The sequence below is a fragment of the Aythya ferina genome, assembly GCF_964211825.1.
Source record: "Aythya ferina genome assembly, chromosome: 3".
NCBI lineage: Eukaryota > Metazoa > Chordata > Aves > Anseriformes > Anatidae > Aythya > Aythya ferina.
The window spans coordinates 34,425,384-34,437,274 of NC_140298.1; the positions used below are offsets into that span (position 1 = coordinate 34,425,384).

The following is an 11,891-nucleotide window of genomic DNA, read 5'->3' on the forward strand; positions in this document are numbered from 1 at the left end:
CTAAAACCATCACCACCAACAAGCTTCTTGATGTCATATTAATAACTACCTCTGCATATCTGAGGAACTGATTGGTCCTATTTATCCAATATGCGCAAATACAATAATATAATCCACGTAGCATGAATTCACAGATACAAAATAAGAAAAAACAAGTACATGGAATTTTCATAACAGTTATCACCAACCCTTCTGTTGCGAAAGAACTTTAAAAAACAGAAAAACAAAACCGTCTGATGTTAACTCTATTTACCATGTAACTCAATGACAGCATTATAAATAAAAATGTAGTACTGAAAGTGCTGTGTCTTCAGACATACGTAAACTTACGCAGTAGTCATCTGCAAGCACATTCCCGTTCTTAAGCATTGTAGTGCTAATGTTTTACTTTCTGCTCAGAAAGGTATTCCTTTGACAGAACAGCAGGAATAAGTTTAGCTATGTACAAAGAACAATATACTAGGAACGGATGATTTATTAATACACGTATGAAATCAATATTAATACACATGATGTGACAGTTAAAATAGCATGTAACTAAACCCTTAAACTAAAAATCTCAAGCAAATACATCAGTACACTCACCAGTAAAAGTCTCTGAAGATCTACAGTGGACGTAGCCTGCTGGCAGATGACCAACTTCCTGAAAATTAGGGTTCTTTGCCATTCTGAACTGATAGATTGAACACCAAGCTCATAGAAATGCTGTTCAGAAACATCCAGCTGAATACCATATTCCTGTAACAACGCATAAAATATATACCATTAAAAACAGGTAGCACACGGCTACAGCAGAAATCGACTGAAATGCACATTTCTCAGTTGAAAATTTTGTGGAAATAAATTTTAAGAATCCCTCCATTCTATGGGAAGTGCTCTAATAACATTATATCGTTATATTAGAATTATTTTTTTTATAAGTCATCATTTGATTTTTTTTTTCTTTTAACTGTCACCAAAAAAAAAGGTAAGAGTTGTCATTAATTTGTTCATTGTAACGCACAAATATTTCACTAAGGCTCTTGCTGAAACATCAGCATCCCTGAGCGCAGAGTTCTACCATGTGGGTGTCCTAATTAAACTGCATCTATACAAAGCGTATCATGCACGTTTCACTCCCTACACATCCAAATCTCTGTAAGTGGTCTTGCCTAGCCTAAGGTGGTGGGCAGGCTTGTTTTTTTTGTTCGCTTGGTTGGTGTTTTACACTATTTTAGGCAGTGGCAGATCCTTCTCCTGGGCAAGCCTTTATTCTTATAAACAGGAAAACAAAACTGTAGAATGAGGAAATAAACAAATGAAGCCTGTATATTTCTGTAAACAAAAACTGACGCTGTAAACAAAAAAAAGTAAACAAAACTGACACAATGTTTTTATCTCAGCAGTATGAACTATTGCTGTTATTCTCATACCTGCCAGCAGGAAAGATGAACTGTATTTAAATTGCTAACTAGATGACACCTTGACCTATGAATTTTCACATAAGAGACAGCAATCTTCCCTAAAGCGTGTTTAAGGGGAACAAGGGAAGAGAAGGAAAAAGTATTTTTAGGTAGTCTCTTGAACAGGAAAGTAACCACACCTCCATCCAGCAACTTGAAAATAGGTATGACAAAGAAGTTCTCCTATTTTTGGAGAATAACAAGGCTATGTATATATTTATTCCCATAAGTATTGTGTGTTAATGAAGTGTCTTGTATTGTCAAGACGTACTCAAGAGCAAATTATGAAAACTGGGGGGGTGGGGGGGGTTAAAAACGTAAATATCGAGGCACAATCTCTGACGGAGCAGTACACTTTGTGCACCTGAGTTACGGACTTGTCCGAAGGGACATATCAAACGCATCCGCGCTGAGGGAAGGCCCGGATTAAACCCTAAAACCCGCACCACAACACGGAGCCACGCCAGCGCAGGGCTTTGGGCAGGCTCTGCGCAGAGCGAGTAACACCCGGGTGGCCTCACTGCCTTTTGACGTGATAACGTGACAACAACCTCCCCGCCACAGGCACGGGCACGGCAGCGCCTGACCTGCCACAGGAGCCTCGCAGCACGACCCCGGCAACACCGCGCCGCGATACGCCGACCTAATTACCGGGAGGGGGGAATAAAAAGCCAGAGCGGAGCCCTGGGAGGCGTGCGGCCGCCCGACGAGCCTCGGGGGGGGCACGGCCCCAGCCTGCGCTCCGCGCGGCCCCAGCGCTCCGCACGCAGGAGGCGCCCCCGGGCCCCGACCCGGCCCCGCCGCCCCCTTCCCCCCCCCCAGGACTCACCGGCCCCGGCACCGAGCGGGCCTCCACCCCGCCGCCGTCGTGACGCCACCGGGCGCCTTGACGTCACTTAGCAACAGCCGCCGGCCTCCTCCGTGCTGAGGCGGGGCCGCCCGCGGGGCGCATGCGCGGGGTTCGCCCGCCGCCGGGGCAGCGGGAGGGGCGCTCGGGAGACCCCCGGGCGCCTCAGGGCGCGGGCGGTAGGGTCGGGCTGCGCCCCAGAGCCTGAAGCGCCCAGATTCCACGCTTTGTTCCGTAAAAGTGAGCTCGGAAGATGTAAAAATGCCGCAGTCTGTCATCAGTGAGAGCCCCCAGCGTTTTCAGACGATTGCACGTTTAAAATCTGCACGTCGATTCTTTTCAGCCTGCTCCTGGCATTAAAGTGCACCTCCGTCTTGGCTTTCATAGCTGGCACCACTGCTTTTAAATAGTTCACAATATGTCAAGAAACAGTTGTTTTTTGTTTTTTCCCCTAATTAAAAAAAAAAAAAATGTACCTTGCCCACTTCATGCTATTTCTGCAATTACATCGTTTTTTGTGCTATCCTCTTTATTATTTCATTATCTATTGCATTGTTTATACTGACACATGCATATAAATTAAATTAAAGGGTCATCCCAAGATCAGCAGCCACAAGATCAGCAGCCACATCTGAAGCAATCTTTGAGTGCTAAGCAGAGAACCTCCCTCCGACACAGCCTCCTGCTTCTCATGGAGTTACTACTGAACTACATGTGCACACCCTTTGACTTATTCACGCAACTTACAACCTATCCCGCTTTTAATTACCAGATTCCATACAGTTTTGTCAATAGCATTTCCAGTCACACCTGCACTTTGAACTGTAATGACACAAGTCTGAGTGAAATACTTCATGTAGATAAAATATGAGCATGTAACTCCCAAGTTACACACTTGTAAAATGTAGGGATTTTCCTTGCCCAGACCTTTAGATGATATATCTGTATTGATTAAAATAAAACTAGTTTCAGACAACTTCACTTAGACTACTCTTAGCCTGTTTTATTCTACTCACCATCTAAAGCAAGATTCCGGATGGTAAGGAAATGCAGTTAGCCCTTGTGCTTCAAGTGAGTTTTACTTCATCTTAAGTTCCTATTTCAGCACACCAGCATGAGAAGGTACATACATAAGAAAGTTTAACCATCAGAACAGATGTAAGCTGCAGACAAGTGCGTGCTTTGTCTCATCTCATTGCTGTAGCTCTCCTTCTCAGCAATATTCTCATCCAACTGGCTATTGACTTCAGAAGACACCTTATCATACTAAAACTACACTACCATAGTCTTCAAATTAAGAATTCTCTTAATTGCTGCTGTAAGATATCCTGCAATATCATGTACTTTTTTTTTTTTTTTTAAGTAGGGTGAGGTTTCCTGAGTCACCAGAGCCAACCTAAATTTCTGCTAAAATGAACAGCCCGATTTAATTGTTCAGGAAACTACAGAGCCTTGAACTGGCTTCTCATTTCTGCTTAATAAACTTGGTATAAAAGTAACCCAGCATTTAAGCACATCAGTGCTAATTTATTATACTGAAGTAGCCTGCCTGGGGCTGGACACAACATCAGACATGCCACATTTGTGAGGAAGATGACTGAGACAGCTATTATGACAACTCAGTTTCTAAGATCTCACTGCAAACAGTGGTAACTACATTGTCCCTATCAGAAGGGCCTAACATAAGAGAAAATGAAAGAAACAACACAGAAACAAGACAGTAAACAGTCTAGGTATTACCTCTGGAAATAAAGGAGTGCAGACAGCATAAGCTGTTTACTGTTTCAGAAAACAACTACTTGGCAAGCATTCAAGAATGGAGAAAATTTGTGAACAACACTTATAGGGCACTACCTATAGTGCCCTATCTACTTAAGTAGAGACCATCCACAAAATATCATACAAAAGACAATTTGAACTATTGGGGTTGCTTTATAAAATATAGGAAACATCTTTATAGAGTTGCTGTCTACTTTCCAATAAATTTGTGGGTTTTTTTGTACATCTGTAGGGGACAGTAAACAGGGCAATGCATTTCCCATTCTCTTTTCCAACAGCTATTAAAACTCAGATGAAGCGTATAATGTTTTTTACTCATTTCCAAAGGTAAACAAAATATTGTAGACTACTCTTGGACAACAATGCTTTATATTTGTCATTAATATCTAGATTAGCATAGTAGAAATCAAATGCAGTACCTTCTATAGTTTTTAACTGAAAGGACAGAGAGTTATTGAATCAGTTATCAACAACTCTGCACGTCGCCATTATCCTGCTAATCAAGTCACACAGTTACCTTCATTGCTGTACTCCCACTTATTCTTCTTTTATGACCAAGTCTCTCCCCCCTCAAAAAAAAAATCCATAAACCAAAACAAAGAGCTTTTTGTTTATCTAGGATTCAAAAACTACCAAAGTGACTTGTCATACTGCTTTAAAAAGTTGTTTTGTTATTTTCATCAATGCTTTATAGTTGGAAGTGAATGGAGATGCCATTGCACAGTTGAAGACTGAGAATGAGTTAAGTGCTACTCAAACCACAGTAAATGCAGAGAGATTTTCTTGGTTTTGTTAGCAGGATTTCAGAAGTCAGTATGTTTTATGCTACTCATACCAGGTGAACCATGTGAAGTAAAATGATTTGTGTAACAGATATAAATAACAGGAAAATGTAGCATTTACAAGTATAATTTCGGTAACCATCACTCAGAGAGGGCAACCAAAATGCCTACTTATAGGAAGCCGTTTCAAGTACTCTTCTTCATTGCACTCCTAATACAGGACTATACACAGCACGTAAAAAGAATATAGCCCCAGACTTGCATCAAAACAAAAACTATGAACAAGTTCCTTCTAGTGTTAAAAGACACTAGAAGGACTACTGTGAGACCTCTTATATTGTCTCCCAGTCAGCAGCCAGAAGTTTAAATACAGAATTCTTTCGGGTGAACTAATCTACAAAGTTTCTTGTTCCAGACAAGGCTGCTTAACGGTGGCCAGACTTTTCCTTTGCATAATGTAAGATTAAGACTTCCATAAACATGCTACTAAAGCAAGAAGTTAGATACTTTATTTTCTAGCATACAAGATAGGGCATGAAGCCTTCAGGATCCTTTGACTTCATTAAATTTAAAGTTTCTTTTTCTCCTTGTTGAAGATCACCAGCAGTAACGCAAGATTTTTATTTTTTCTTTTAGTTTAAATCTAAAGACTCTAAAGTGAAGTGAATTTCTGGTAATCTATCTTATGAGCATGTTTAGTTAAATATTAACATAATCAATGTTCAAGAGCAGAGTACATATTAGTGCTCTTCCAAAAGACAGTTGAGGATTCCTAGTTGGAAGCAAATTGCAGGGGCATCACGGGAAAACAAGAGGGAATTCAAGTACATTGAGGTCCAAGGGGACAGTTTTAGAGGAGACTCTGAGCATAGTTGATTCCTCTCCATTAAGCAAGAAATTCCACAAATGCTGTTGCAGATTTTCTCCACGGAACTGAAAGTGTGCATCTAAGTGAGAGTCACCATGTGTTTAGGATTCAGAATTTCAATCCAGTAGCCATCAGGATCTTGAACAAATGCAAGTCCTTTCATTTTACCTATTTGAGAAAAAACACCAAAGAAACAAGGTAAGACTACATAACTAAGTCTTAAATACAAGAACTTCCACATTTTCTTTTTGTACTAGTTCAGAATTTGCTGTTTAAATTTGAAAACATCCAGATTAGTTTTTAATCAGTAAGATCTTTGAGTGCTGTGTTGTCAATCTGACACTCAATGAAGCTATAAAGTCACCTTGAAATCCATCTTCTGTTGACTTAAATCAATGTTCTTGCCCCTGTAAGTGTTCCTCTTCTCCTGAATTCCTTGCCCATGTAAATGTTCATATTTTCCTGAATGTATCAGGAAAACATTTTTGTGCTCTGAGATGTTTTGATACACTTTCTTGAACTGCCTTTGCTAGTAAAAAAAAAAAAAAAAAATCCTCTGTTCCTCTACCCTGCATTTTTCCCATACCTGCCTCAACACTGAAGTTTTGTACAGTACTGTTTTTCAGTTGTTTGTTCCCCACACCTGACCTGGTTTACAGTACACACTTGCATCACTAGGTAAGACAAATGCAGTAGTTTTAAACTGTTGGAAAAGAATACTACTCACAAAAACAGGGTCCCCAAAATCATTCTTTAACAGTGAATCAGGATAGCACAGCTTAACATGTTACCTTGGAGTGTTAAGTACCTGGTTTTAGTTATACTTCCTCTATTACCCTGTTCACTATAACAGAACCAACCTAATTCCTATTATCACAGAATCACAGAATTTCTAGGTTGGAAGAGACCTCAAGATCATCGAGTCCAACCTCTTATATTCTAGTTAGAAAAACTGCTGAGAATAGGAGTTAGATTCAGTAACACAGGGAAAAAAAATAGCATTAACTCTCTCAGCCTGCCCCATAAACAGTGAATGTGAAGCCCCAAGCCTCTTCCTACTCTCTGGTACTTGCTGCATCAATTTTAATTTTTAATGTTAAAAACAGCTTTCTCTTTTTTTACCCTTATGCTTAGCTGATTCCAGGAGTTTACACCACTCACAGTCTAAGTTCCTTCTACATTCTTAGAGCTGTGAAGTGATAGAGCATTGAAGTAAAGAGCTCAAGTATCAACTCTCTCAAGGTTTATTAGGTGCTGAACAAGTAAGGGCTCTGAAACTTTAAAATCCTAGGAATATTGAGTTCAAATTTTCAAATAAGAAATCTATATTCAAGATACGGTTGCTACAGACAGACACAGAATAACATGCAAGAACAGACAAATGATATAATTCTGCACTGTCATTTTTGCCCATTGTATAAGAGGTAACAGGGGTAATTGGTTCCAGTACGTTCTAAGGAGTGACAACTACAGAGACAGATTGAGCTTTCCAGGAGGCAAAGCTACCAGACATAGTATTTTAAGAACAAGGAACAACAGCAAAATTACTTGCATTCCTGATTAAGTCTTACCATCATCTGGTTTCTTCACAAATTTCACTCCTAGTTCTTCAAACCTCTTACAAGCTTTATTGACATCAGGGACAGCAATTCCAATGTGTCCTGTGAAATGGGGTAAGAAGAGTCAGGTACACTCTCAGCATTGCTGGGTATTTGAGAAAAAAGTTTGCTCAGCATTTCATCCTGTGCAAAAAGTTCACTTCAGATGTGACATACCTAAGGAAATTATTGCTTCCAGAAAGAAGAGCATTTCAAATTTTAACAATATTCTCCTTCAGAAAATTAGCTTTCTGACAATGCTTTTAAAATAGGACATTTAAAGTAGCTCATGTTATTTAGATGAGAATATTATCTACAGTAGGAAAGAAATAGGATACTCAAGCTATTTTGTGTATTGCTTTTCAAGAAGGCAACCACGTAACAGGATTTTGTTGCATTTGCTCAGTTCAACAGTGCAAGGCATTTATCATTAATGCTGTATTTGTAGAGACTAACAGTAGCACCATGCAAGGCCTGAATTTACAAATCAGTTCAGAAGCTTTAAATGTCAAGTGGCTAGATTGAGTATGAGACTTATTTCACAAGCCAGTGACCTTTCAAGTGCTCAAAATAAAGTCAAGCCACATGAATACTACCCTCAGTGCTACAGATGAACAGAATTCTCTTTCTAGCTCAAAAGGGGTGATCAGTGCATTACTGAATAGAAATCTGAATTTAAAACAGTCTGAACATCACAATCCAATATGCAGGAGCAGTTATTGCACTTAATTGAGTAGTTACTATTAATGTGTTTGCTTGCCAAAAGATTAGACATATAAAAAGTGTAACTGTGGATCATTACTCTGAAACATGTTGACATATTTTCATCATCTTTCACAGTGTATCTTGCTTCTTCCAGCATGTAAAGGACAGGGATACAAGTTTCCTTATTTACCACTAGAAAAGTCTTCTCATTCACACAAGTTAAAATATTTTAAAATTTCTCAAAAAAAAAAAAAAAAAAAGAAAAAAAGCCTAACGCATATACATAATTTTTGCACTTTAGTTATATAGATGTTTTCTAAAAAAAACAAAAAACTTTGAAATGCCATTCTTCTCCAATACACAAGAGTAAAAATATAATGACAATAAAACAAAACATGAAAATTACAAGCACTAAACAAAAGACCTACCAAATCCTCGAGGATCCGAATTACCATTGTGATAGGACTGATTTTCATCATTTTCAGTGCCCCAGTTGCTGTAAGAAGCAATTATTATACATTGAAGAAGACCATTGAAATCAACAAGTTCTGCATGTTCAGTTTCCATGGAAGTTGTCTCTTCTAAAAATCAGAAAATTTCAATTGCTGGCTGCATTCATTAAACTATCAAGATTTTCCCAAATCATAGGTCCTAGGGAGTCTTCAAAGCAGACAAAGGGCTAATTCAGTCAGGTTCATACCCCTCACTAATATTCAGGTTCTACATTTGGATGAGTTTGAGAGACACTCCTATCTCATTCCAATTACAAAGGAGAACAAGTCTCCCTGCACTTCTGTGCAATCATTAGTAGCATTAACGTAATTGCCCTGTTCATGTAAAGTGTTTTTTTTTCCATTTGTTTGTTTTGTTTTTTTGACTTAATACCTCTTTTGATTAGATTTCAGAAGCAATAGTTACCCAACTATCGGGATGCTTCAGGTATCCCAGAAGTTCTAAGCACATCATTTTTCCTCAGTTCCACGGTATCGCTCCCCAGGGAGTATGCATATTCAAAAGAGACAGCAAATACTATTTCATACTTACATACCACTGTTCACCCAGAAGTTTGAAAGAGCTCTATAAAGATGAAGACTAAGTCTCTAAGATCTCAGCCATATTTTAAGGCTATATAACAGTGAAGATGTTTCTACAGTAGTTACTGCATTTTCATTCAATCCAACAGGACTTACAGTCATCTGCTTCTGCAGAATCACCATTAATTAAATGTCATCTCTCACTATTAATACTTACTGTGTCAGTTCAAGTGTAGCTTTTCTAGAGAAGGTCCAAGGTGTTCTCTCAGCTTTATCTTTTGGGATATCATTTTTATCTTCGTACCCCAGGAAAAACAGCGAGAACTTCATAGTAGGGAAGTCAAATTTTTGAAGCAGTCTAAGTGGAAAAAAATATTTTGAAATAGTAACTAAAAAAGATAATCGGGTAGCCTGCAAATAAACCAGTATTCTTCCCCCATGGAAGAATTATTGCCACGATTTTTGCCTGACTGCAATCCACACCTTAAAACAGCTGTTTTGAACTATCAAGTAAAAACATTCCAGAACACATCAGAAACTTCTAAAGACTAGAAGAAACAGATGCTTAAAAGCCAAGCCATCAGTAACTGGATAGCAAAGTCAATACAAAGGCTTAAGTCTGAGGCCACCACTGTTACTGGTATGTATTTCCTCAGGAAGATCCTTATGTTTATAAACCACATTACAGTATCACCACAGAATAGAAAACATTTACTTTGAAATTTACTCATGCCATGGAACTTGCTGGCACCAGACCAAGTTTACAAACACAGGCAAGTTAAAAAAAACAAACAAACAAACATATGGATGAAATATTTTTTACTATTTCCACAGATTGGTATAACCATAAAAGCCATTTCAGATGTGATAACTTAATCAACTACAAAATACCCTAGGTCATAAAAAGCTGCTATATAAGCAGCTTATAAGGTTTATCCCTTTGCTAACAGCAAGAATTCACTCACTTTACTGTGACATATTTGATACACACACATCATTGTTCTATAGAAAATTGCACAAGGTAAGACTGCTAAGAGTGATCTCATATGATGCGTACAAAGTGTTGTAAGCTTCAAAGAACTTTAGACAAGACTCCACTAATTTTCCCTTATTCCTAGAAATGTTGCATACTTCAAATCATTTTTACATAGGAAGTTTGATCAGAGCAAGCAAGCAAAACACACCTGATTTATTTTTCAGCTTACCATTTAATTACTTTTTAATTTCTATCACACACCTCTTCACTAAAGTTAAGGCATTTTATTTTACCTTAGACTGGACTGATTTCAAGATGTTTAAAAATAAACTAGAATGTTGTTTTAAAATAAACTTTTCATATGACAAAAACGTGCACAGTCTTAGCACAAACACCTTAGGCTACTGCAGGGCATCTGCCTCCTCACAGCCTTCTCCAAAAGGAATTCAAACCTTGTCACCAGTTTGTGTCATCCTGGACTCTTACGTTTAGAGGTGGTTCTCAGCCAACTCTGAGAACTAGCAGAAAGTTTTAAGACTTATAGCAATGACTCCTGATTATAAGCACTGTCATACAAGTTAACTGGTAACTGCAGAATCAGTGCGGGGCAAATAAGCAAGCTGTATACTGATAATTAATGACCTACTTAAGAAAAAAAAAAAAAAAAGTTCTAGCCAACACCAATTTTAGCTCATTTGTAACTTCGGCATTAATTGTGCTGTGGAAATTCTTGGAGATTGCCAGATTACCTAACTTGGCATTAGCTGATAGGCCAGCATTGTTGATGTAGTTAAAGCAATTAATATAATTACATCAAAATAACAGAAGTTTGTCTTTTCAAAAGGATAGTATGAACAAGCAAAGTTACTGTAGCATACAACTTCCACTCACGTCATTCCAAGAATTCTCGTATAAAAATCCAGCGACTTCTTAGGATCCTTTACTCTTAACATTGTCTGCTGAAACAAAAAGTCCTGGAGGGGGGAAAAAAAAAGAAAAGAGTTTATTTTTAGATATGAAACAAATACATATTAACAAAGAAGTCAGTTAATAATTAAACTAAAAACAGCAGATATAGAAGTAACAAATACAGTATTATATCCAGTGTAAATAAAATATTTGTTCTTGATACAACCGATGCATCTTCATATTAAATAAACATAGCTTTGTACTATAAGAAGAAAAAAAAAATGCAGACATCATTCAATATGTAAATCAGAAATATCAAAAGTTTGTAGCATTCTTATTTTTATTATTTTTTTTATGGAGCTGTACTACACATGCTCTGTCCTGCACGCAGGTACGCTAGCAGTTGGTACTGGGTCTCACTGCACGCTTACGCAGAACTTAATTGAAGCTAAACTGCTGAGCTCATGATTTCATTTCACAGTTGTTGAATCTGTCAAGCACAACGATATTTTGGCCTACCATTCTGTAAAGGTATTTTCTCAAGCCATAGCATTACTTTATATACCAAGGGCTACTGAACAGCTAGGTGGATGAAACGCAAGTTAGATATTTTCAACACATATTCCATGCAAGGGACAGACTTAGAAGCTAAGCTTAAATACTACTACCTATTCCCCCTAATAAAACAGCCCCCAATTCTCTCCCTTGCCGCTCCCCGCCACCCTCCAAAGGGGCAGGACGCCGCCGCTACCACAGCCCCGAGTTGCCCCCCACACTCCCCAGCCGCCCGCCCCACCTTGGTGCTGGGATCCGGCTCGGAGCAGGCGCCATAGGCTGCCTCATCGCTGAGGCCGCACGGCTCTGCCGGGGCCGCCATTTTACGGAGCTGGGAGAAGGGGAGGAGAAGGGAGGATGAAGGCTGCCCGGGGGAGGCAGCGCTCCGCCCCAGAG

The 11,891-nt window shown here is 38.8% G+C and overlaps 2 protein-coding genes across 4 annotated transcripts in view; both read right to left on the bottom strand.

The window, feature by feature from the left end:
• Window positions 1–2,386, bottom strand: part of BTBD9 (BTB domain containing 9) — a 126,422-nt gene extending 124,036 nt beyond the window's left edge. Inside the window, exons 1-2 of one of the 3 annotated variants that reach the window (XM_084515042.1) lie at window positions 2,272–2,386; window positions 586–738 (exon numbers count right to left, since the gene is read on the bottom strand). In XM_084515042.1, the coding sequence (XP_084371168.1) occupies window positions 586–667 (82 nt within the window). In that variant the 5' untranslated portion in view covers window positions 668–738; window positions 2,272–2,386. Of the gene's footprint in view, window positions 1–585; window positions 739–1,806; window positions 1,966–2,029; window positions 2,155–2,271 lie in introns of those variants that run through there. The other 2 variants (XM_084515043.1, XM_084515044.1) reach the window with 2 other exon arrangements.
• A 2,034-nt stretch (window positions 2,387–4,420) lies between these two features.
• On the bottom strand, window positions 4,421–11,891 carry GLO1 (glyoxalase I). The gene is given in 7 exon segments (XM_084515050.1): window positions 4,421–5,815; window positions 5,818–5,886; window positions 7,290–7,379; window positions 8,450–8,517; window positions 9,273–9,413; window positions 10,923–11,005; window positions 11,737–11,891. Coding segments are annotated over 7 exon segments (699 nt in total). The 5' UTR covers window positions 11,818–11,891; the 3' UTR covers window positions 4,421–5,648.